The sequence below is a fragment of the Ranitomeya variabilis genome, chromosome 2, assembly GCF_051348905.1.
Source record: "Ranitomeya variabilis isolate aRanVar5 chromosome 2, aRanVar5.hap1, whole genome shotgun sequence".
Taxonomy (NCBI): domain Eukaryota; kingdom Metazoa; phylum Chordata; class Amphibia; order Anura; family Dendrobatidae; genus Ranitomeya; species Ranitomeya variabilis.
Genome location: NC_135233.1, coordinates 135,491,247 through 135,518,608, shown reverse-complemented (window position 1 = coordinate 135,518,608; position 27,362 = coordinate 135,491,247). Strand labels below are relative to the sequence as shown.

The window sequence follows — 27,362 nt, the reverse complement described above, 5'->3', positions numbered from 1 at the left end:
TTATCCCTTATATGGTGGTCCGAATGCTGGGTCTCTTACCAATGCTGAGAACTGGAGCACTAAAGAGCCACATGTGAATGGAGTGGAGGTCAATCATGCGCACTGCTGCTTCAACCATTTTTCATAGGACTATCGGAGATTGATGAGCACTGTGACGGCTGGTCTTCGGCACGCCCATAAGAATAAATGTAGCGGCAGTGCACATGATCAACCTCCGTTCCATTCACAAGGAGCCTGAAGGGCCCCAGTTCTCAAAATCAGTAGGGGCCCCCAGCGATTGGGAAGAAATAGGGAATGCATGGGATAGGGAGTAACTTCAAAATTTGAGAATACCCTGAGAGATTAATTCTCTTTCTGCTCTCTTTCAGCATAAAATATGGCTATGGTGTCCATCAATGAAGCTTAGATAGCTGCTCTGTGCTCAGATAATGATGCATTCTTTGTACATTGCTTATTTGTACACATTTGGATTATTTCAGAACCTACAGACGAAACAGATGTATACCAAGATTTGTGCTGGGAAAACCTCAGTGAAGACTACGTGTGCAGTCGGCCTTTATTGGGGAGGCAGACTACTTACACAGAATGCTGCTGTTTATATGGAGTGGCCTGGGGAATGCAGTGTGCGCTCTGTCCAATGGAGGGTTCAGGTGAGGTGACAGCATTGAACTAGTAGTGCACTGAGATCAGGGCTTAGAATCTAACTTCCCTTTCTCACATACATATTTCATAGCCAATTTGATAGAAAGCCAAGTATTCTTTTTTTCAGTATGGTAGAAAAGTGTACATAAGGAGACACAAAAACACAAAGAGAACATACAAACTCCTTGCAGATGTTGGCCCTGGTGAAACATAAGGCCAGGATCCCAGTGTTACAAGACATTGAGTCTACTTACTGCCAATATGATGACGTGATTATGCTTTAGAAACAAATGGATCAATGTGCAACTAAATAGAGATTTTTTTCCAGTTTGGACCTAGTGCTGCAATGGAAATTTACCGATAGAATAAGGATGCACTGCCCTTTACAGAGCTCCCTGGCTCCTTCAGTTTTTTTCATCTATGGTATTTTAGTATTTGCATCACTGAAATTTCTTCATTAAAATTGAGTCTTATGTACGCAGGAGGGGTAGAGTTCTGTAGTGTAAAAAGACCATTCTTAGAAACACAAGTTTATCTGTAGACAATTAAGAAAATTGGAAATTCTTTTGGATCACAGCTAGATAGTTATATATTGAAAGATCTTCATACTTTTTATAATTTTTTCTACAGTCTACAATCTATGGTAATGTTTTACAGTATTTTATTTCCTATAGAATTCATCACCCAATATAAAATAAGCTTAAAGAATAGTAACAACGAGCCATACGATCTATGAACTGTAGAGGCCTTTGTTGGATAATGCTTTTTCTCTATGGCAGTAAGTGGTTGCATTGGCTCTCAAATGAGCTTTTACACCTTGAAGCCCTAGGTTCATACATATATATTCTGGAGTGCGTCCAGCACTTGATAGTCATCGGTAATATTTACTCTTTCCATAATACCTAATCTTGGTATCTGGTTGAAAGATTTATATCATCCGTTTCAGACAAGGGCGTAATGTCTCCATAGTGGGCGATAATTTGTCTTCCTGAAATGTGTAGATAAAACCCGGAAAGTGTTTGCTTAGACACAAGCATACAGTAGTCATTTTGAAATAGAAAACCTGAGGTTTCTAGAAACAGTCAGACCCCCGCCTAACTGGTTCATTTCCCAAGAGCCTGCTGATACAGCTCCCAGACATGAGGAAGGATGTGTGGCTGCCTGACCAAAGTTACAGCCATCTGGAACAGGCTATAAATTGTTTTTTTCTAAGATGTTGCCTTTAAATTAGCTCTGTTGTAAATTCCCATTTTGATTACTTATGGAAGAATTGCAGTAGCTCCCTAGTTGCTATTTCCATTTTCACTTGAGCTGTTGTCAGCCACTGCAAAGGCTTTATATATTGCTACAGATATTAGATATACGCTAAGTATTACAGTTGTAAAGAAGCGAGAACAAGAAACCCTTCCATAAAAAATGGTGTAGATTTCTGAGTAGTTTCACCAGAAAGAAAAGTTTACTAGTAAAATTACTAATTGAGATAGCCTTAAAGGGGTTCTCCAAGAATGTAATAAAATGGTCCCCATAAAATTCAAACGACAGCCCTTCTTAATCATCTTAATCATTTGTCAAGATGGATTGACCGTCTGAAGAAACACAGCTCCTGAGACCTATCTCTCAACTGTCAGAGGAGTTATAGTGTAAGCACAGATAAAAGAGCTTGCAGAGAAGGCCTGTAACAGAAGAAATATATGTTCTCCTTGCACAGAGATCTGAGGCTTTAGAAAAAATCTTTTGTACTGAAGTCAGCCAAGGAGAAGATATTTTCTTCTCCTTTCATATCACTTCTCCAGTAACTCCAATGTGTGTTACAATACAGCTCTTACAGTTGAGACACAAGTCTCGGGAGCTGTGTTTCTGCAGACTGCAAAACGTCCTGATGAGATGCCAGTTGAATTAGTTGACGGGGCCATTTTATTACTTTCTTGGATAACCTCTTTATTGAGGTTTTCTCATCGGAGCACTTCATAAAGTTGACACTCTGTGTCATCTATTTCTCCTAATAGGATAAATGGGCTGGGTTTGTCTTCTTGAGACAACCCCAATACCCTACACAGTGTCCTTTTATACTGTGCTATTTTCTAAGAAGAGGGCAAAAACCATGCAGGCCCTTGCAGTCACTAATCCAAAATAATTAACCTGCTTTACTAGAAAGGTCTAATGGTTCCTATTTAAACATTGCCCCCCCCAGCACTTGTGGTTGGTTCCTAATGACCAAGAAAGGAAGATATTTTACAACCCCCGTGGAAATGTGTTATTTCATTGTTCATTAATTTATTTTTATTCTTTGATATAAGCAAAAATGCAAGATATAATAAGAATATAATTATAAATGAACAGATAGTGAAATGATGAGATGCCCATATAACGCCATGAATTTAAACCAGGGATTAAACCAGGGATTAAAGCTTGAGGAAGCCTGGTTTAATCTCTGGTTTTTCCCTGGCCACGAGAGGTGGTGAGTTCTCCTTCCATGGAAGTTTTCAAACAGAGGCCGGACAGATATCTGTTTGGGATGATTAAGTGAACCCTGCTTTGAGCAGGTGGTTGGACCAGATGACCCAGGAGGTCCCTTCCAACTCTACCATTCTATGATTCTATGATAAAGTAGGAAGGTTTTACATAAGTTGTATGTGACGTAACATCTTGAGCACGGTATGATGATTATGCCATCTATTTTGTTCATGCTGATTAATACTACTGTAGTTTTCCCACCATACTGTCAGGAATACCACCCATTGTCAGTCTATTGTATTAAATGTTGAAAATCCCGCAAATCTTTACAGAGCACCACTGTTTATTGTCCTATTTGCTTTCACATTAATGTCCCAAATGACTCCCCACCAGTTAAAAATCTTGCAGGTACTTGTGAGACAAATACTTGTTCCACAGAACGAGGATGTCCTGCTTGTTTTCTCCAGACAGCACTTGTGTGTTAAACTGATAAATGTTTCTAAAGTCATGAAGAAAATGATGAAATGTCAGAAGTGTTGCAGTCATATTTTAATGACTCTACTCTTTTATGACACAGCTTCAGGGGATGATATAATTCACTCAAAATATAAATAGGCTGAAACATGAAGGAGATTCCATTTTTTTAGGTTTCAAATCTCAAGTTTCATATTTGGGAATACGTTAAGGAAGCACTCTAGCAAATTTCTTTTTGCTTATATAGTGTAACATGGATAAAGTGGAGGTTTTTATGTATTCTTGTACATCTGTACAAGTTTATGCTTTAATATTGGATTTTCTGCCATCTTTATCCATCTTCCCCTCTGATATGTTTCCCCTAAAATATATACACTACATTTCCTATGGTGGTTTTGGCTTTGTAGAGGACGACGACTGTCATCACAATGCACTTGCTTCTATCTAATGGCAGTCAGTAGAAGATTAGGAACATTTATCTACTCTCCCGCTATGCCAGCATACCGCAGTCTTGTATCCTATGTGATGTTTACAGCAAAGTTTCACTGTATCTTATGTGATGAATGGACAGCAGCTTCAGTGTATCCTCTGTGTTGTAAACAGAAAAGTCTACATTATCCCATTCTATGTATATATACCAGTCTCAGTGTATCTTTTCTGATGTATACAGCAGTTCCAGTGTATCCTATGTGAAATATAACATGCAGAGTCTCAGTGTCTCCTGTGTGATGTATACATAGCAGTCTCAGTGTATTATGTGTGATGTATTCAGCAGATTCTTAGTGTCTCCTATGTTATGTATATACAACAGTCTCAGTGTATCCTGCATGATGTATACAGCAGTCACAGTGTCTAATTTGTGATATATACAACAGAGTTTCAGTGTATCCTATGTTATGTATACAACAGTGTATATTGATGTGTATATATAGCAGTCTTAGTGTATCCCATGTTATGTATACAACAGTGTCAGTATATCTTGATGAATATGTAGCAGTCTCAGTGTATCCTATGTTATGTATGCAACAGTGTATATCGATGTTTATATATAGCAGTCTCAGTGTAGCCTATGTTATGTATACAACAGTGTCAGTGTATCTTGATGTATGTATAGTAGTCTCAGTGTATCCTATTTTATATATACAACAGTGTCAGTGTATCTTGATGTATATATAGCAATTTCAGTGTATCTCATGTTATATATACTTCAGAGTATCAGTGTATTCTATGTGGTGTAGATAGCAGAATCTCACAATATCCTATGTCATGTAAACAGGAAAGTCTCAGTGTATCGTATATAATGTATAAACAGCAGTCTCAGCGTATATTTCATATGTATGCAGAGTCACAGTGTATGTGCAATGTCTCTTCATACTGCAGTCTCGATGGATTCTTTGTGATGTATATCTATACTACAAAGTCTCAGTATGTCCTATGTGATGTATGCAATTGTCTCAGTATATCCTATGTGATGTACACTGGAGAGTGTCAGTCTATTTTATGTGATATAAGCAGTGTATCAGTGTATCCTGCGTGATGTATCTTCATACTGCAGTCACAGTGTATCCTGTATGTTGCATCTTCAGGCTGTCTCCCTTGTCTCTTTAGTCTTTGCCTGTGTGAAGCTGCATCTCTTAAGGTACCTTCACATTAAGCGACGCTGCAGCGATAGCGACAACGATGCCGATCGCTGCAGCGTCGCTGTTTGATCGCTGGAGAGCTGTCACACAGACAGCTCTCCAGCGACCAACGATGCCGAGGTCCCCGGGTAACCAGGGTAAACATCGGGTTGCTAAGCGCAGGGCCGCGCTTAGTAACCCGATGTTTACCCTGGTTACCATCAAAAAAGTAAAAAAAACAAACAGTACATACTCACCTGCGCGTCCCCCGGCGTCCGCTTCCCTGCACTGTGTGAGCGCCGGCCCTAACAGCAGAGCGGTGACGTCACCGCTGTGCTTTTACTTTCACTTTAGGGCCGGCGCTCAGTCAGAGCAGGAAGCGGATGGCGGGGGACGCGCAGGTAAGTATGTACGGTTTGTTTTTTTTACTTTTACGCTGGTAACCAGGGTAAACATCGGGTTACTAAGCGCGGCCCTGCGCTTAGTAACCCGATATTTACCCTGGTTACCAGCGTAAAACATCGCTGGTATCGTTGCTTTTGGTGTCAAACCTGACGATAAACGCCGGTCTGACGACCAAATAAAGTTCTGAACTTTATTCAACGACCAGCGATATCACAGCAGGATCCTGATCGCTGCTGCGTGTCAAACTAAACGATATCGCTAGCCAGGACGCTGCAACATCACGGATCGCTAGCGATATCGTTTAGTGTGATGGTACCTTTAGAAATACACTGAAGATTTTCTTCACAATATAGACAATGTGAGTCAGGGAAAATGTACAACTGCAGAAAGTGATTGCATGTCCTATCTACTGTCTCAGAGCTGATATATTTAGCAGTACGGGGAGAGGGAGGAGGACATACAGAGGAACAAGGAGGTTATAGCTGTGTGGGTAGACGATGTGTCTGAGAGATGGCAGGCGGAATAGGTGATGATCAGAGACGGCCATCCAGGCTACACAAAAGGCAGTCAGACTGGGGATCTCATTATCCGACTGTCCGTAATGAAGGTGGGAATGTAAGGATGGACACATTTTACACGGATGAAACATTGATGGTGAGGTAGCATTTCATGGGCAAAGGAACCATTTCTGGGAGTGCTACTTTAATGTGGTTAACTGTGTGAGTAACATGACCATCCAGGTGCATAACTAGAAGACCGCTAAGCAAGATAATGAATAGGTCCCTAACTTGTTGAATATAAAATTATAGTTAGTCATTGGCAGCATAACTACTTTTACGTGACCAGCAGCCAAAGAGAGAATTGTCATAGCGCAGTTTCTATTACTTTATCTGTTTTATCAGACATAAGAATCTCGCATGTTGATGTTCTTGCCCTGTTCTGTTAGATAGAATGTCATGTGTTGTCATGTGGTATAGAATATAAAAATTATTTTAAACAACATTGGTGCTGCTTATCATAACTACATTTTTTTTTCTTTGTTCAGAGGACCATGCATTATTGTGCAACATCAGGGAGCCAGGATTTAGGCAACCTTATGGAGAAGATGCGCTAGAATTTCGTGACTATTCAATACACCCTGATCTATACAGCCTTCCGGAACGTAAGTAATACACAGGATATGATTCTTTGGCTGCTAATTCATCATTAATCAGGTGTGTACAGGTGCTTACTAAGAGTAGCCATTTCCATATATAACCAACAAATAAAGTAGCACTCTGTAGCGCTACAGCATGCAAACATGGAAAAATTGAGAATACCTAGCGCATAAATAAATTGGCCAATTCATGTGTGGAACCTATCCTATTGAGACTCCTCTCTGACTGAGCACTCCACCCCTCAGCCTCTGGCGGTTTTAATTACAGCAGGATCGTACCTTCCCCTATAAATATAAGCTACCAGCTCATGAGAGGAATCCCAATAGGATAGGTCCCAACAGAGAGAATCGCCTTATCGCTTCTGCCGGGTACACATGGATTGGTCAATTTATGAGCTACAGTAAGTATTCTCAGTTTCTCCTATATTCTAGAGCAGTAATGCAAATCAGATTTCATATATTTCATGTTTGCATGCTGTAGCGCTACTTCATTTCTGTATCTAATTACTATATCACAACCATTCACAGCGTGTAATATTTCCTACTATTTAACGTCATATCATTTTGATTTTTTTCTGTGGTTGTTTGAGTCTATAGTAAAAGGATGCATTCTCCTCTTCTACCACTGGAAATACTGGGAGAGAAGCAAAGTTAATCCACTTTCTGTAAATTTAAATATAATTTATCATAAAGACAACCTTGATTTAATGACGTTCAGACAACGCAAAATACAAACTGAGGTTGTTGTAGACATGACAAATCGAAATTAGGCAAAATTTGTCTTATACCCACAAGAACAGCACTCAGGTTACCTGCCACATTGGGAAAATCAATGAAAAGCAGAGATTAGTTATATATGGGCCAGGCTTGGCTCTGGAAGATCTACTGTATTCTCCATAATGAGATGGGTATAATGAGTCTGGATTGATTGGTTGCTCGACATAGACTTAGAAAAGTGGAGGGGTGTGACAGAATTTACACGATAAGCGTCGATTTGGTTTGACCCTAGAATGACGGAGCTCATGAGATTGCGGGGGTTTGGTCAGTGGAGGCGTATTGGCATTTGGATCGTGTCTCAGTTGTTCGATGGTGTTGTTATTAAAACGTTTGAAATGCTCAGGAATGAGTTTCCTCTGAGCCAGAAGATGTTTTTCCAGTATCTGTTGCTGAGACATGCCCTAAATAAACAAAACGAAGTGTCACTGTCATGATCCGTTCCGGAGCTTTGTCCTGTCTGCCCTTTTCACGGGCGATCATGTCAAGGGTTACACACTTTGCTCTGCCTCATTCTGGGTTCAGGTTTGCTATTTAGCTCCTATGCATCCTGCTGGGCGTCTCAGCTATAGTTCTGCCTTCGGCATGTGTACCTGACTCTGGTAGATCTTCATTTGTCCTGATGTGATCCCTGACTTTCCCCGTGTCTGTTGACTCCCTCTGTCTGCCCTTTCCCAGTGTTTCCCTGTAAGTTTGCTTGATTCCCTGGTTTTGACTTGGCTTGTATTCGGACTCGCTTCTGTCTTCTGTCTTTGTCTTATCCGCTTCCAACCGTTGCTCAACCCCCTGGCATGTTCCTGACCACGTACTGCTGCAACCTCTGGTACTTCTGCTTCTGACTGTTTTTTGACTCGGCTTGTCTGACCACTCTCTCGCCACTTGGTGGCGCCTGTGCTGCTGCTCTGTGGTGCTACACTGTGTGTGTGCAGCCTCACTTCCCTCACCAGGTCCCCCTGGTGGAGGTTGCGCTATACTGCACTGCATCAGCATGACAGTCACGTGTGGTTTTGCAGTCAGATAGTTTGTTAAATCTCATAGGACCTCGGAGGAATTCGAGGGGGTTCATCACCTTGTTGTACAGGGGCTTGTTGCACACTTTTTTACTGAGACATCCGTTAATGTCGAGGCAAAAATGGATGGCAGATCTGGGTCCTTGATCGGAGTCTCAGTGGGAGTCCATATTACGATATATTCCCAAGGTTTCATTAAGTGAGGCTAAAAGGGTGTCACAGCTACATTTAGTCCATTATGGATGATGAAGGCAGGTCTGAGAGGAGACTCAAAATATGCAATGTGTTCTGAGGAAGGAGCCGACCTTCTACACATGATTTAGTCGTGTTCTCGCCTTCAGCCGTTTTGGGTGAAAGTGCTCAATCTGATTCAGGAAGTGATGGGGGTAAATATTGTGCGTAACCCGCTGACTTGCCTCCTAGGATGTATGGATGATATTGCTACGGATGATTGTGGGAAACTGGCTATTGCAAGATTGCTATATGCTGCTAGGAAGCTTATCGCGATGCATTGGTTAGATGAAAAACCACCAGTCAGAAAAGAGTTTGTGAATAAAATAAACTTTATTGTCCTCATGGAAAGGAATATATATGTTAAGAGAGGTCAACATACAAAATTTGAAAATGTGTGGGGCGGATGGATGGATTGTCCGGGTGTGGCATCTATTGAGCTATTGCAGAGTAGGTTGAGAGTTGGTTAATTACCTCTGCAGAAATTGTACTTGTGCGGCTGAGCTTTTGTAAAGCGGTGTATAAATTTATCAAGAGGTGATGCACCAGTTTGATATTAAAGGATATTGGTATAGGGTTTGGGTGGGGAGGGAGTAGGGGGGTGGGCTACTGGGTAAAGGGGCTAGTTCATGTTAAATGAAAATGTATCAATCTGCTTTGTAATTTTGGTATCTGTCTGAAGTTTGTGTCAGACTGTATTACATTTTTGATATATGCCTTAATAAAAAGTACTTGATTAAAAAAAACTATAGATGACTGAACAGGAAACAGTTTGGATCCTAAACAGAAAGAACATAATGTGCTGGCGGCAACTTAATAATGGGAATCCTGATGACATGTTCCATTAAAGCCACCAAAATGCAACGATACATGACGATAGTCTCGTGGGAGCAAGGCATTGACTGCAGCTGGACTTCCGTAACTTACTACAGAATTAGGAGAGAACTCTCGTTGTTGCTGTTTAATCTCTTAGATGTTGTGGTTTAATTGTGATATCTAAATAGTTTGACTCTCATTTGCAGCCTGTAGGGTGCTGCTGTTGTTCCTTGGGAGCCAACCAGTGGTCTCTAGACCTTCTGCACTAGTTTTCTTGCCCAGCCTGGAGGCAATAATTCTTTGAAATACTAGGTATACTAAAGACTTATATAAGCAATTTGAAGATTACATTATGACATCATCTAATGGGATCAAATAGTTGAATAAATGTAAATAAATTTATTACAAAAAGTAAAAAGAATGTTTGTAATTTACAAAATGATTAGGAGGATGAATTGTGTGGCCGTAATGTGTAGGCAAATCTGCCTTTCAGATACAGATAGCCAACCTCCAATATCCAATGTACAGCCAACAAGAGGTTTGCGAATTCCTGGCAGAGAATGGTGGAGGGCAGGTGCACAATCATTTAGTGAGCAAGTACACTGTCTGCTGGTACGGGCCTTGGGGTACTGTATCTTGTAAACTCATTATGGCACGTGCCTCTAGGGGAGCAAGCAATTTGAAGGTATGTTAGCAGATTACCCCTTGCTAGTAGAAGCTGGATGAGCTTTAGTCTGGAGTTTTTATCCTTCGATGATCATCTGTAATGTCTGAGGGTTTGGGTGGGCAAGATGTGTCTACATTTTCTGATTGGCGACTGCTGAAATACTGCATTTTATCCCAGCCATTATGCCAATAGAGGAAGCTCCTTTATTACATTCATATTCCCTAAAAAGGCGTGTGGACAGGGTTTGTCTCTATGGGTCAATATCGAATGAATTCATCTGTACTTTTCTAATACTCAAGTGGCTTCACCAAAAGTGAAGCAAAAATTAATAGGAGAATGAATTTAATCTAACACATTTGGAATAAAGACCCACGTTATGATAACCATGTTAGAAAATCTAAACATTTCTAAGTAGTGAGAAGTCTCAGACAGGGACATCTGTGAACGGCCATTGACCAAATTCTCCAAACCTTGAATTAAATTATATTGTAGCCTTTAGCTACTGTTGCAATCTGTCATATTACAAGCAATGTAAATCCATCTTTTCTACAGTCGCTCCATTGCCAGACATTTTCAGATTTCAGCAAAACAGCTTTTCCATCCCATGAGAGTTGTTAATCCTTATTTATCATTTACAGGCAGAGAAAACATTATGTAAAGCTGTGTCAGGCTGGATTCATAAGCACGGGATTCATCCAGCATCACATGGGGTGTGTGTTTTGCTGGCAGCTTAGCAAATGCACAATTCCCAGTGTGATGTGTGGAACTGCAGATTAATAAATCACATCTAGAAAAGTTTGAAAATGTCTCCGCAGCAGTTGTGGCTTAAACCGGAGCAACACACAACATCGAAAACGTGTTTGCCACGAGCAATGGTTGGCAGTATTAGACTGAGACATATTATTTTCACTTAGCTTTAAATGTAAACTTCTGGAGATAAAGTGAATGGCCACTTTATGAGAGACACGTGCACCATCACGACTGGAACTTTGCTCTATGGAAAATAGATGCATGACTCCGGATTGCTGGATAAGATCAAGTCAGCGAGTTGATGTTGATCAGTTTCAGTGGATCAAATTAGAGTAAAAAAATCGAGCAATGTCAGATACCGGTACTTAGAAATGTGGCATGGTCCTCGGTGTTAGCCTAGCCAGGGCTAGTATTTAAGAAAACTGCCAATCTTGTGGGGTTTTCTCTTACAACTCAAGAGTGCTAAGAGTATCGAGAATGGTGTGATTAAGAAAGAACAACAAGATGCTCCTTTGGATGTGAACAACTTGTTAAAGCATAACCGTCGTCTTAATTTTTGTTTCGCAAATCAATAATACATGTGAAGATAAACAACTTTGTAATATATCTTATCAGAGAAATCTGCTTCTTTCTCTGCCAGAATTGAACTTTCATTATCAAAATTTTCATTTTTGGGGATAAAATCTGTATTCGGTGAAGACAGATGTTCCCATTACTGAGATAGGAGATGGTAGCTGCTACTGGTGAGATTTTATGTAGATAAGAGGGAGGAGCTCTGCCTTGAGCTCCTCCATCTTTCCATCTACATAGAATTGTATCAGTAGCAGCTACCATCTCTTATTTCAGTAATGGGAACCTCTGTCTTCACCGAATACAGATTTTATCCCAAAATTGAAAATTCTGATAATGAAAGTTCAATTCTGGCAGAGACGGAAGCAGATTTATTATACAAGATATATTAAAAATTTGCTTAATTTAACATGTATTAATGACTAGCTGTTTCCAGCCAGCTAACGCTCGGCACGCTCATTGCTATCTAATTAGCGCTGCTAGTGATTAAACTAAAGTAAATAATGACAAAATTCAATAGCGCTTACGCAGGTGGTAAATTAACTTAAAATGAAGTTTATAACAATAATAATCATTAAAAATCTGAATAATACTAATAATACATTTTATTCACAGTGTAAAATCAAAAACAAACTGGATTCAGTAAGATGGGCATTTTTTATTCATTCCAGCATCTAAAGAAATTTCATAACGAAACATAAATTAAGTTACAATTTCTCTGTAAACACAATTAAATTGTGGGGACAGAGCCTCGTGTGGTAATGTGTTATGACCCCAATGGCAGAGGGTCTCAGGAATAATGCTAAGTCAGTAAATACAGAAAACCAGCTCATAGGGCAGTGGTAACTGGGCTGACCATATAACTAATCCTAGCACCACAAATACCAGCAGCCGGGGAACGTTCCTACGTTGATCCTAGACGTCTCGCGCCAGCCGGAGAGCTAACTACCCCTAGAAGGGAAAAGAAAGACCTTTCTTGCCTCCAGAGGAAATACCCCAAAAAGTTGGATAGAAGCCCCCCACAAATAATAACGGTGAGGTAAGAGGAAAAGACAAACATAAGAATGAGCTAGGAATTTAGCAAAGAGAGGCCCACTAGCTAATAGCAGAATATAGAAAGATAACTTATATGGTCAGCAAAAAATCCTATCAAAAATATCCACACTGGAAATTCAAGAACCCCCGAACCGTCTAACGGCCCGGGGGGAGAACACCAGCCCCCTAGAGCTTCCAGCAAGGTCAGGAATCACATTTAGTACAAGCTGGACAAAAATGATAGCAAACAAATAACCCAAAAAACAAAGAAGCAAGACTTAGCTTAATTTAACACGAACCAGGACCAGCAAACAGGAGCAAACAGAATGTGTCTGATAACACCGATGCCAGGCACTGGACTAAGGTTCCAGGAGGTTAATATAGCAACACCCCTGAAGTAACGACCCAGCTGGGTGCAGACAGAGGGAAGGAAATCCCAGAGTCATATCACTAGTAACCACTAGAGGGAGCCAAAAAAGTCTAATTCACAACAGTACCCCCCCCTTAAGGAGGGGTCACCGAACCCTCACCAAGACCACCAGGGCGATCAGGATGAGCAGCGTGAAAGGCACGAACCAAATCGGCCGCATGCACATCAGAGGCAACCACCCAGGAATTATCCTCCTGACCATAACCCTTCCACTTGACCAAATACTGAAGCCTCCGCCTGGAGAGACGAGAATCCAAGATCTTCTCCACCACGTACTCCAACTCGCCCTCAACCAACACCGGAGCAGGAGGCTCAGCAGAAGGAACCACAGGCACAACGTAGCGTCGTAACAAAGACCTATGGAACACGTTGTGAATGGCAAACGAAACCGGAAGATCCAAGCGAAAGGACACAGGATTAAGGATTTCCAATATCTTGTAAGGACCGATGAAGCGAGGCTTAAATTTAGGAGAGGAGACCTTCATAGGAACAAATCGAGAAGACAGCCACACCAAATCCCCAACACGAAGTCGGGGACCCACACCGCGGCGGCGGTTGGCAAAACGCTGAGCCTTCTCCTGTGACAACTTCAAGTTGTCCACCACATGATTCCAGATCTGCTGCAACCTATCCACCACAGAATCTACTCCAGGACAGTCAGAAGGCTCCACATGTCCCGAGGAAAAACGAGGATGGAAACCAGAGTTGCAGAAAAATGGCGAAACCAAAGTAGCGGAACTAGCCCGATTATTTAGGGCAAACTCAGCCAACGGCAAGAAGGTCACCCAATCATCCTGATCTGCCGAAACAAAACACCTCAAGTAAGCTTCCAGAGTCTGATTAGTTCGCTCAGTTTGTCCATTAGTCTGAGGATGAAAGGCAGACGAGAACGATAAATCAATGCCCATCCTAGCACAAAAGGATCGCCAGAACCTGGAAACAAACTGGGATCCTCTGTCAGACACAATATTCTCAGGAATGCCGTGTAAACGAACCACATTCTGAAGGAACACAGGAACCAGATCGGAAGAGGAAGGCAGCTTAGGCAAAGGCACCAAATGGACCATTTTTGAAAAGCGATCACATACCACCCAGATGACAGACATACCCCGAGACACCGGGAGATCAGAAATGAAATCCATGGAAATATGTGTCCAAGGCCTCTTCGGGACAGGCAAGGGCAAGAGCAACCCGCTGGCACGGGAACAGCAAGGCTTAGCTCGAGCACAAGTCCCACAGGACTGCACAAATGACCGTACATCCCGTGACAAGGAAGGCCACCAAAATGACCTAGCCACCAGATCTCTGGTGCCAAAAATTCCCGGATGACCTGCCAACACCGAGGAATGAACCTCGGAAATGACTCTGCTGGTCCACTTATCAGGAACAACGAGACCACAAAGTCAAAACGGGAGAAAAACAATGACCAGCGGGCCTGTCTAGGATTCAAGCGTTTAGCAGACTCGAGATACATCAAATTTTTGTGATAGTCAAGACCACCACACGATGCTTAGCACCCTCGAGCCAATGACGCCACTCCTCAAATGCCCACTTCATGGCCAGTAATACCCGATTGCCCACATCATAATTCCGCTCAACAGGCGAAAACTTCCTAGAGAAGAAAGCACATGGTCTCATTACCGAGCAACCAGGGCCTCTCTGTGACAAAACGGCCCCTGCCCCAATCTCAGAAGCATCCACCTCGACCTGAAAGGGAAGTGAGACATCAGGCTGGCACAAAACAGGCGCCGAAGTAAACCGGCGCTTCAACTCCTGGAACGCCTCCACGGCTGCAGGAGCCCAGTTAGCAACATCAGAACCTTTCTTGGTCATATCCGTCAAAGGTTTAACAACGCTAGAAAAATTAGCGCTAAAACGACGGTAGAAGTTAGCAAAACCCAAGAACTTCTGAAGACTCTTAACTGACGTGGGTTGAGTCCACTCATGAATAGCTGGGACCTTGACTGGGTCCATCTCCACAGCAGAAGGGGAAAAAATAAACCCCAAAAAGGGAACTTTCTGTACTCCAAAGAGACACTTTGAGCCTTTAACAAACAAGGCATTCTCACGCAAAACCTGAAACACCATCCTGACCTGCTCCACATGTGAGTCCCAATCTTCAGAGAAAACCAGAATATCGTCCAGATAAACAATCATAAATTTATCCAGATACTTCCGGAAAATATCATGCATAAAGGACTGAAATACTGAGGGAGCATTAGAAAGCCCAAAAGGCATCACCAAGTACTCAAAATGACCTTCGGGCGTATTAAATGCAGTCTTCCATTCATCACCTTGCTTAATGCGCACAAGGTTGTATGCACCACGAAGATCTATCTTGGTGAACCACTTGGCACCCTTAATCCGGGCAAACAAGTCCGACAAGAGAGGCAAAGGATACTGAAATTTTACAGTGATTTTATTCAGTAGCCGATAGTCAATACAAGGTCTCAAAGATCCGTCCTTCTTAGCCACAAAAAAGAATCCCGCACCAAGAGGGGAAGAGGATGGACGGATATGCCCCTTCTCCAGAGACTCCTTGATATATGAACGCATTGCGGCATGCTCAGGTACTGACAGATTAAATAATCTTCCCTTAGGAAATTTACTACCTGGAATCAAATCTATGGCGCAGTCACAGTCCCTATGAGGAGGCAGAGCACTGGATCTGGACTCACTGAATACATCCTGATAATCAGACAAATACTCAGGAACTTCCGAAGGAGTAGAGGAAGCAATAGACACCGGCGGGGAATCAGCATGAATTCCCTGACAGCCCCAACTTGACACAGACATTGCCTTCCAATCCAGGACTGGATTGTGGGTCTGTAACCATGGCAGACCCAAAACGACCAAATCATGCATTTTATGCAGAACAAGAAAACGAATCACCTCCCGATGTTCAGGAGTCATGCACATGGTCACCTGCGTCCAAAACTGCGGTTTATTTTCCGCCAATGGCGTAGCATCAATACCTCTAAGAGGAATAGGATTTACTAACGGTTCAAGAACAAAACCACAGCGCTTGGCAAATGACAGATCCATAAGACTCAGGGCGGCACCTGAATCCACAAACGCCATAACAGGGTAAGAAGACAAAGAGCAAATTAAAGTCACAGACAAAATAAATTTAGGTTGCAAATTACCAATGGCGACAGGACTAACAACCCTTGTTAGGCGTTTAGAGCATGCTGATATAACGTGTAGAATCACCACAGTAAAAACACAACCCATTCTGACGTCTATGATTTTTCCGTTCATTTCTAGTCTGAATTCTATCACATTGCATTAAATCAGGTGTTTGTTCAGACAACACCACCAGAGGATTAGCGGTTTTGCGCTCCCGCAAACGCCGGTCAATTTGAATAGCAAGCGCCATAGAATCATTCAGACTTGTAGGAATGGGGAAACCCACCATCACATTCTTAATGGCTTCAGAAAGGCCATTTCTGAAATTTGCGGCCAGAGCACACTCATTCCACTGAGTAAGCACGGACCATTTCCGAAATTTTTGGCAATACACTTCAGCTTCATCCTGACCCTGAGAAATAGCCAGCAAGGCTTTTTCTGCCTGAATTTCAAGATTGGGTTCCTCGTAAAGCAATCCGAGCGCCAGAAAAAACGCATCAATATTCGCCAATGCCGGATCTCCTGGCGCTAGCGAGAAAGCCCAATCCTGAGGGTCGCCCCGTAAAAAAGAAATAACAATTTTAACTTCCTGAGCAGAATCTCCAGATGAACGGGGTCTCAGAGAAAGAAACAATTTACAATTATTCTTGAAATTCCTAAACCTAAATCGATCTCCAGAAAACAATTCCGGAATAGGTATTTTAGGTTCAGACATAGGACTACTGGTAACAAAATCTTGTATACCCTGCACACGAGCTGCCAGCTGGTCAACACTTGTAATCAAGGTCTGCACATTCATGTCTGCAGCAAGCACACGCCACTCAAAGGTAAAGGTGAGGAAGAGAAGGAAGGAAAAAAAAAAAACCTCAGAATTTCCTTTCTTATTATCCCACTTCTGCAATGCTTTAACCCCTTCATGACCTTGCCGTTTTTTGCAATTCTGACCAGTGTCCCTTTATGAGGTAATAACTCAGGAACGCTTCAACGGATCCTAGCGATTCTGAGATTGTTTTTTCGTGACATATTGGGCTTCATGTTAGTGGTAAATTTAGGTCGATAATTTCTGAGTTTATTTGTGAAAAAAGCGGAAATTTGGCAAAAATTTTGAAAATTTCGCAATTTTCACATTTTGAATTTTTATTCTGTTAAACCAGAGAGTTATGTGACACAAAATAGTTAATAAATAACATTTCCCACATGTCTACTTTACATCAGCACAATTTTGGAAACAAATTTTTCTTTTTGCTAGGAAGTTATAAGGGTTAAAATTTGACCAGTGATTTCTCATTTTTACAACAAAATTTACAAAACCATTTTTTTTAGGGACCACCTCACATTTGAAGTCAGTTTGAGGGTTCTATATGGCTGAAAATACCCAAAAGTGACACCATTCTAAAAACTTCACCCCTCAAGGTGCTCAAAACCACATTCAAGAAGTTTATTAACCCTTCAGGTGTTTCACAGCAGCAGAAGAAACATGGAAGTAAAAAATGAACATTTAACTTTTTAGTCACAAAAATGATCTTTTAGCAACAATTTTTTTATTTTCCCAAGGGTAAAAGGAGAAACTGGACCATGGACGTTGTTGTCCAATTTGTCCTGAGTACGCTGATACCTCATATGTGGGGGTAAACCACTGTTTGGGCGCACGGCAGGGCTCGGAAGGGAAGGAGTGCCATTTGACTTTTTCAATGAAAAATTGGCTCCAATCTTTAGCGGACACCATGTCGCGTTTGGAGAGCCCCCGTGCGCCTAAACATTGGAGCTCCCCCACAAGTGACCCCATTTTGGAAACTAGACCCCCCAAGGAACTTATCTAGAAGCATAGTGAGCACTTTAAACCCCCAGGTGCTTCACAAATTGATCCGTAAAAATGAAAAACTACTTTTTTTTCACAAAGAAATTATTTTAGCCTCAATTTTTTCATTTTCACATGGGCAACAGGATAAAATGGATCCTAAATTTTGTTGGGCAATTTCTCCTGAGTACACCAATACCTCACATGTGGGGGTAAACTACTGTTTGGGCACATGGTAAGGCTCGGAAGGGAAGGAGCGCCATTTGACTTTTTGAATGAAAAATTATCTCCATCGTTAGTGGACACCATGTCGCGTTTGGAAAGCCCCTGTGTGCCTAAACATTGGAGCTCCTCCACAAGTGACCCCATTTTGGAAACTAGACCCCCCAATGAACTCATCTAGAGGCATAGTGAGCACTTTAAACCCCCAGGTGCTTCACAAATTGATCCGCAAAAATGAAAAAGTACTTTTTTTTCACACAAAATTTCTTTTAGCCTCAATTCTTTCATTTTCACATGGGCAACAGAATAAAATGGATCCTAAAATTAGTTGGGCAATTTCTCCTGAGTATGCCGATACCTCATATGTGGGGGTAAACCACTGTTTGGGTGCACGGCAAGGCTCGGAAGGGGAGGCGTGCCATTTGACTTTTTGAATGGAAAATTAGCTCCAATCGTTAGCGGACACCATGTCGCGTTTGGAGAGCCCCTGTGTGCCTAAACATTGGAGCTCCCCTACAAGTGACCCCATTTTGGAAACTAGACCCCCCAAGGAACTTATCTAGATGCATAGTGAGCACTTATAACTCCCAGGTGCTTCACAGAAGTTTATAACGCAGAGCCGTGAAAATAAAAAAAAAAAATTTCTTTCCTCAAAAATGATTTTTAGCCCAGAATTTTTTATTTTCCCAAGGGTAATAGGAGAAATTGGACCCCAAATGTTGTTGTCCAGTTTGTCCTGAGTACGATGATACCCCATATGTGGGGGTAAACCACTGTTTGGGCGCACGGCAGGGCTCGGAAGGGAAGGCACGCCATTTGGCTTTTTGAATGGAAAATTAGCTCCAATCATTAGCGGACACCATGTCGCGTTTGGAGAGCCCCTGTGTGCCTAAACTTCGGAGCTCCCGCACAAGTGACCCCATTTTGGAAACTAGACCTCCCAAGGAACTAATCTAGATGTGTGGTGAGCACTTTGAACCCCCAAGTGCTTCACAGAAGTTTATAACGCAGAGCCATGAAAATAAAAAATAATTTTTCTTTTCTCAAAAATGATTTTTTAGCCCACAATTTTTTATTTTCCCAAGGGTAACAGGAGAAATTGGACCCCAAAAGTTGTTGTCCAGTTTCTCCTGAGTACGCTGATACCCCATATGTGGGGGTAAACCACTGTTTTGGCACACGTTGGGGTTCGGAAGGAAAGTAGTGACGTTTTGAAATGCAGACTTTGATGGAATGCTCTGAGGGCATCAGGTTGCGTTTGCAGAGTCCCTGATGTGCCTAAACAGTAGGAACTCCCCACAAGTGACTCCATTTTGGAAACTAGACCCCCAAGGGAACTAATCTAGATGTGTGGTGAGCACTTTGCACCCCTAAGTGCTTCACAGAAGTTTATAACACAGAGCCGTGAAAATAATAAATGTGTTTCCTTTCCTCAAAAATATTTTTTTAGCCCAGAATTTTTTATTTTTGCAAGAGTAACAGGAGAAATTGGACCCCAAAAGTTGTTGTCCAGTTTCTCCTGAGTACGCTGATACCCCATATGTGGGGGTAAACCATTGTTTGGGCACATGCCAGGGCTCGGAAGGGAAGTAGTGACGTTTTGGAATGCAGACTTTGATGGAATGGTCTGCGGGCATCATGTTACATTTGCAGAGCCCCTGATATGCCTAAACAGTAGAAACCCCCCACAAGTGACCCCATTTTGGAAACTAGACCCCCCAAGGAACTTATCTAGATGTGTGGTGAGCACGTTCAACCCCCAAGTGCTTCACAGAAGTTTACAACGCAGAGCCGTGAAAATAAAAAATCATTTTTCTTTCCTCAAAAAAGATGTTTTAGCAAGCAATTTTTTATTTTCACAAGGGTAACAGGAGAATTTGGACCCCAATATTTGTTGCCCAGTTTGTTGTGAATACGCTGATACCCCATATGTGGGGGTAAACCACTGTTTGGGCACACGTCAGGGCTTGGAAGGGAAGTAGTGACATTTGAAATGCAGACTTTGATGGAATGGTCTGCGGGCGTCACATTGCATTTGCAGAGCCCCTGATGTGCCTAAACAGTAGAAACACCCCACAAGTGACCCCATTTTGGAAACTAGACCCCCGAAGGAACTTATCTAGATGTGTGGTGAGCACTTTCAACCCCCAAGTGCTTCACAGAAGTTTATAACGCAGAGCCGTGAAAATAAAAAATAATTGTTCTTTCCTCAAAAATTATGTTTTAGCAAGTAATTTTTTATTTTTGCAAGGGTAAAAGGAGAAATTGGACCCCAACAGTTGTTGCCCAGTTTGCCCTGAGTACGCTGGTACCCCAAATGTGGGGGTAAACCACTGTTTGGGCGCACGTCGGGGCTTGGAAGGGCGGGAGCACCATTTGACTTTTTGAACGCAAGATTGGCTGGAATCAATGGTGGCGCCATGTTGCGTTTGGAGACCCCTGATGTGCCTAAACAGTGGAAACCCCTCAATTCTAACTTCAACACTAACCCCAACACACCCCTAATCCTAATCCCAACTGTAGCCATAACCCTAATCACAACCCTATCCCCAACACACCCCTAACCACGACCCTAACCGCAACACACCCGTAACCCTAATTCCAACCCTAATCCTAACCCTAATCCCAACCGTAACCCTAATCCCAACCCTAACCACAACTGTAACCCCAACACACCCCTAACCCTATCCGTAACCCTAACCACAAGCCTAATCTTAACCCTATTTCAAACCCTAGCCCTAATTCCAACCCTAACTCTAATTCCAACCCTAACCTAAGGCTATGTGCCCACGTTGCGGATTCGTGTGAGATCTTTCCGCACGATTTTTGAAAAATCTGCAGGTAAAAGGCACTGCGTTTTACCTGCGGATTTACAGCAGATTTCCAGTGTTTTTTTGTGCGGATTTCACCTGCGGATTCCTATTGAGGAACAGGTGTAAAACGCTGCGGAATCCGCACAAAGAATTGACATGCTGCGGAAAATACAATGCAGCGTTTCTGCACGGAATTTTCCGCACCATGGGCACAGCGGATTTGGTTTTCCTTAGGTGTACATGGTACTGTAAACCTGATGGAAAACTGCTTCGAATTCGCAGCGGCCAATCCGCTGCGGATCCGTGGCCAATCCGCGGCCAATCCACTGCCAATCCGCTGCGGATCCGCTGCCGATCCGCGGCCGATCCGCTGCCGATCCGCGGCCGATCCGCTGCCGATCCGCTGCGGATCCGCTGCCGATCCGCTGCGGATCCTCTGCCGATCCGCTGCCGATCCGCTGCGGATCCGCGGCCGATCCGCTGCGGATCCGCGGCCGATCCGCTCTGTGTGCACATGCCATAACCCTACCCCTAACCCTAACCCTACCCGTAACCCTAACCCTACCCCTAGTTCTAACCCTAGTTCTAACCCTAACCCTAATGGAAAAAGAAAAAAAAATATTTTCTTTATTTTATTATTGTCCCTACCTATGGGGGTGATAAAGGGGGGGGTTTATTTATTATTTTTTTATTTTGATCGCTGTGTTAGATTCTACCACAGCGATCAAAATGTACCTGTAATGAATCAGCCAGCCGGCTGATTCGGCGGGCGCACTGAGCATGCGCCCGCCATTTTGGAAGATGGCGGCGCCCAGCGAGGAGACGGACCGACACCGGGAGCCTAGGTAAGTATAAGGGGGGGGGAGATCGGGGCACGGGGGGGCGTCGGAGCACCGGGGGGTGACATAGGAGCAGGGGGGAGCGGGCAGGAGGACGGGGGAGCGGAGCACAGGACGGAGGGGACCGGACCCCATAACGGAGCACTGGGGGGGCGATCGGTGGGGTGGGGGGGGGGTCACTTCAGGTTTTCCAGCCATGGCCGATGGTATTGCAGCATCGGCCATGGCTGGATTGTAATATTTCACCAGTTTTTTAGGTGAAATATTACAAATCGCTCTGATTGGCAGTTTCACTTTCAACAGCCAATCAGAGCGATCATAGCCACGGGGGGGTGAAGCCACCCCCCCTGGGCTGAAGTACCACTCCCCCTCTCCCTGCAGATCGGGTAAAATAGGAGTTAACCCCTTCACCCGATCTGCAGGGACGCGATCATTCCATGACGCCGCATAGGCGTCATGGGTCGGGAAGGGGTTAAACATTCAATATTGGCCTGGCATACTGTTATGACCCCAATGGCAGAGGGTCTCAGGAATAATGCTAAGTCAGTAAATACAGAAAACCAGCTCATAGGGCAGTGGTAACTGGGCTGACCATATAACTAATCCTAGCACCACAAATACCAGCAGCCGGGGAACGTTCCTACGTTGATCCTAGACGTCTCGCGCCAGCCGGAGAGCTAACTACCCCTAGAAGGGAAAAGAAAGACCTTTCTTGCCTCCAGAGGAAATACCCCAAAAAGTTGGATAGAAGCCCCCCACAAATAATAACGGTGAGGTAAGAGGAAAAGACAAACATAAGAATGAGCTAGGAATTTAGCAAAGAGAGGCCCACTAGCTAATAGCAGAATATAGAAAGATAACTTATATGGTCAGCAAAAAATCCTATCAAAAATATCCACACTGGAAATTCAAGAACCCCCGAACCGTCTAACGGCCCGGGGGGAGAACACCAGCCCCCTAGAGCTTCCAGCAAGGTCAGGAATCACATTTAGTACAAGCTGGACAAAAATGATAGCAAACAAATAACCCAAAAAACAAAGAAGCAAGACTTAGCTTAATTTAACACGAACCAGGACCAGCAAACAGGAGCAAACAGAATGTGTCTGATAACACCGATGCCAGGCACTGGACTAAGGTTCCAGGAGGTTAATATAGCAACACCCCTGAAGTAACGACCCAGCTGGGTGCAGACAGAGGGAAGGAAATCCCAGAGTCATATCACTAGTAACCACTAGAGGGAGCCAAAAAAGTCTAATTCACAACAGTACCCCCCCCTTAAGGAGGGGTCACCGAACCCTCACCAAGACCACCAGGGCGATCAGGATGAGCAGCGTGAAAGGCACGAACCAAATCGGCCGCATGCACATCAGAGGCAACCACCCAGGAATTATCCTCCTGACCATAACCCTTCCACTTGACCAAATACTGAAGCCTCCGCCTGGAGAGACGAGAATCCAAGATCTTCTCCACCACGTACTCCAACTCGCCCTCAACCAACACCGGAGCAGGAGGCTCAGCAGAAGGAACCACAGGCACAACGTAGCGTCGTAACAAAGACCTATGGAACACGTTGTGAATGGCAAACGAAACCGGAAGATCCAAGCGAAAGGACACAGGATTAAGGATTTCCAATATCTTGTAAGGACCGATGAAGCGAGGCTTAAATTTAGGAGAGGAGACCTTCATAGGAACAAATCGAGAAGACAGCCACACCAAATCCCCAACACGAAGTCGGGGACCCACACCGCGGCGGCGGTTGGCAAAACGCTGAGCCTTCTCCTGTGACAACTTCAAGTTGTCCACCACATGATTCCAGATCTGCTGCAACCTATCCACCACAGAATCTACTCCAGGACAGTCAGAAGGCTCCACATGTCCCGAGGAAAAACGAGGATGGAAACCAGAGTTGCAGAAAAATGGCGAAACCAAAGTAGCGGAACTAGCCCGATTATTTAGGGCAAACTCAGCCAACGGCAAGAAGGTCACCCAATCATCCTGATCTGCCGAAACAAAACACCTCAAGTAAGCTTCCAGAGTCTGATTAGTTCGCTCAGTTTGTCCATTAGTCTGAGGATGAAAGGCAGACGAGAACGATAAATCAATGCCCATCCTAGCACAAAAGGATCGCCAGAACCTGGAAACAAACTGGGATCCTCTGTCAGACACAATATTCTCAGGAATGCCGTGTAAACGAACCACATTCTGAAGGAACACAGGAACCAGATCGGAAGAGGAAGGCAGCTTAGGCAAAGGCACCAAATGGACCATTTTTGAAAAGCGATCACATACCACCCAGATGACAGACATACCCCGAGACACCGGGAGATCAGAAATGAAATCCATGGAAATATGTGTCCAAGGCCTCTTCGGGACAGGCAAGGGCAAGAGCAACCCGCTGGCACGGGAACAGCAAGGCTTAGCTCGAGCACAAGTCCCACAGGACTGCACAAATGACCGTACATCCCGTGACAAGGAAGGCCACCAAAATGACCTAGCCACCAGATCTCTGGTGCCAAAAATTCCCGGATGACCTGCCAACACCGAGGAATGAACCTCGGAAATGACTCTGCTGGTCCACTTATCAGGAACAAACAGTCTGTCAGGTGGACAAGAGTCAGGTCTACCAGCTTGAAATCTCTGCAACACACGTCGCAAATCAGGAGAAATGGCTGACAAAATAACTCCTTCTTTAAGAATACCAACAGGTTCTGTGACTCCAGGAGAGTCAGGCACAAAGCTCCTTGAAAGAGCATCAGCTTTCACATTCTTTGAACCTGGTAAATACGAGACCACAAAGTCAAAACGGGAGAAAAACAATGACCAGCGGGCCTGTCTAGGATTCAAGCGTTTAGCAGACTCGAGATACATCAAATTTTTGTGATCAGTCAAGACCACCACACGATGCTTAGCACCCTCGAGCCAATGACGCCACTCCTCAAATGCCCACTTCATGGCCAGTAATACCCGATTGCCCACATCATAATTCCGCTCAACAGGCGAAAACTTCCTAGAGAAGAAAGCACATGGTCTCATTACCGAGCAACCAGGGCCTCTCTGTGACAAAACGGCCCCTGCCCCAATCTCAGAAGCATCCACCTCGACCTGAAAGGGAAGTGAGACATCAGGCTGGCACAAAACAGGCGCCGAAGTAAACCGGCGCTTCAACTCCTGGAACGCCTCCACGGCTGCAGGAGCCCAGTTAGCAACATCAGAACCTTTCTTGGTCATATCCGTCAAAGGTTTAACAACGCTAGAAAAATTAGCGATAAAACGATGGTAGAAGTTAGCAAAACCCAAGAACTTCTGAAGACTCTTAACTGACGTGGGTTGAGTCCACTCATGAATAGCTCGGACCTTGACTGGGTCCATCTCCACAGCAGAAGGGGAAAAAATAAACCCCAAAAAGGGAACTTTCTGTACTCCAAAGAGACACTTTGAGCCTTTAACAAACAAGGCATTCTCACGCAAAACCTGAAACACCATCCTGACCTGCTCCACATGTGAGTCCCAATCTTCAGAGAAAACCAGAATATCGTCCAGATAAACAATCATAAATTTATCCAGATACTTCCGGAAAATATCATGCATAAAGGACTGAAATACTGAGGGAGCATTAGAAAGCCCAAAAGGCATCACCAAGTACTCAAAATGACCTTCGGGCGTATTAAATGCAGTCTTCCATTCATCACCTTGCTTAATGCGCACAAGGTTGTATGCACCACGAAGATCTATCTTGGTGAACCACTTGGCACCCTTAATCCGGGCAAACAAGTCCGACAAGAGAGGCAAAGGATACTGAAATTTTACAGTGATTTTATTCAGTAGCCGATAGTCAATACAAGGTCTCAAAGATCCGTCCTTCTTAGCCACAAAAAAGAATCCCGCACCAAGAGGGGAAGAGGATGGACGGATATGCCCCTTCTCCAGAGACTCCTTGATATATGAACGCATTGCGGCATGCTCAGGTACTGACAGATTAAATAATCTTCCCTTAGGAAATTTACTACCTGGAATCAAATCTATGGCGCAGTCGCAGTCCCTATGAGGAGGCAGAGCACTGGATCTGGACTCACTGAATACATCCTGATAATCAGACAAATACTCAGGAACTTCCGAAGGAGTAGAGGAAGCAATAGACACCGGCGGGGAATCAGCATGAATTCCCTGACAGCCCCAACTTGACACAGACATTGCCTTCCAATCCAGGACTGGATTGTGGGTCTGTAACCATGGCAGACACAAAACGACCAAATCATGCATTTTATGCAGAACAAGAAAACGAATCACCTCCCGATGTTCAGGAGTCATGCACATGGTCACCTGCGTCCAAAACTGCGGTTTATTTTCCGCCAATGGCGTAGCATCAATACCTCTAAGAGGAATAGGATTTACTAACGGTTCAAGAACAAAACCACAGCGCTTGGCAAATGACAGATCCATAAGACTCAGGGCGGCACCTGAATCCACAAACACCATAACAGGGTAAGAAGACAAAGAGCAAATTAAAGTCACAGACAAAATAAATTTAGGTTGCAAATTACCAATGGCGACAGGACTAACAACCCTTGTTAGGCGTTTAGAGCATGCTGATATAACATGTGTAGAATCACCACAGTAAAAACACAACCCATTCTGACGTCTATGATTTTTCCGTTCATTTCTAGTCTGAATTCTATCACATTGCATTAAATCAGGTGTTTGTTCAGACAACACCACCAGAGGATTAGCGGTTTTGCGCTCCCGCAAACGCCGGTCAATTTGAATAGCAAGCGCCATAGAATCATTCAGACTTGTAGGAATGGGGAAACCCACCATCACATTCTTAATGGCTTCAGAAAGGCCATTTCTGAAATTTGCGGCCAGAGCACACTCATTCCACTGAGTAAGCACGGACCATTTCCGAAATTTTTGGCAATACACTTCAGCTTCATCCTGACCCTGAGAAATAGCCAGCAAGGCTTTTTCTGCCTGAATTTCAAGATTGGGTTCCTCGTAAAGCAATCCGAGCGCCAGAAAAAACGCATCAATATTCGCCAATGCCGGATCTCCTGGCGCTAGCGAGAAAGCCCAATCCTGAGGGTCGCCCCGTAAAAAAGAAATAACAATTTTAACTTCCTGAGCAGACTCTCCAGATGAACGGGGTCTCAGAGAAAGAAACAATTTACAATTATTCTTGAAATTCCTAAACCTAAATCGATCTCCAGAAAACAATTCCGGAATAGGTATTTTAGGTTCAGACATAGGACTACTGGTAACAAAATCTTGTATACCCTGCACACGAGCTGCCAGCTGGTCAACACTTGTAATCAAGGTCTGCACATTCATGTCTGCAGCAAGCACACGCCACTCAAAGGTAAAGGGGAGGAAGAGAAGGAAGGAAAAAAAAAACCCTCAGAATTTCCTTTCTTATTATCCCACTTCTGCAATGCTTTAAACATTCAATATTGGCCTGGCATACTGTTATGACCCCAATGGCAGAGGGTCTCAGGAATAATGCTAAGTCAGTAAATACAGAAAACCAGCTCATA

At 43.6% G+C, this 27,362-nt stretch overlaps 1 protein-coding gene across 2 annotated transcripts in view; it reads left to right on the top strand.

Moving 5' to 3' along the window:
- LTBP1 (latent transforming growth factor beta binding protein 1) overlaps window positions 1-27,362 on the top strand; it is a 534,628-nt gene that overhangs the window by 466,583 nt on the left and 40,683 nt on the right. For both annotated transcript variants that reach the window (XM_077283013.1, XM_077283014.1), the window contains 2 exons: window positions 480-650; window positions 6,640-6,756. In XM_077283013.1, the coding sequence (XP_077139128.1) occupies window positions 480-650; window positions 6,640-6,756 (288 nt within the window). The remainder of the gene's footprint in view (window positions 1-479; window positions 651-6,639; window positions 6,757-27,362) is intronic.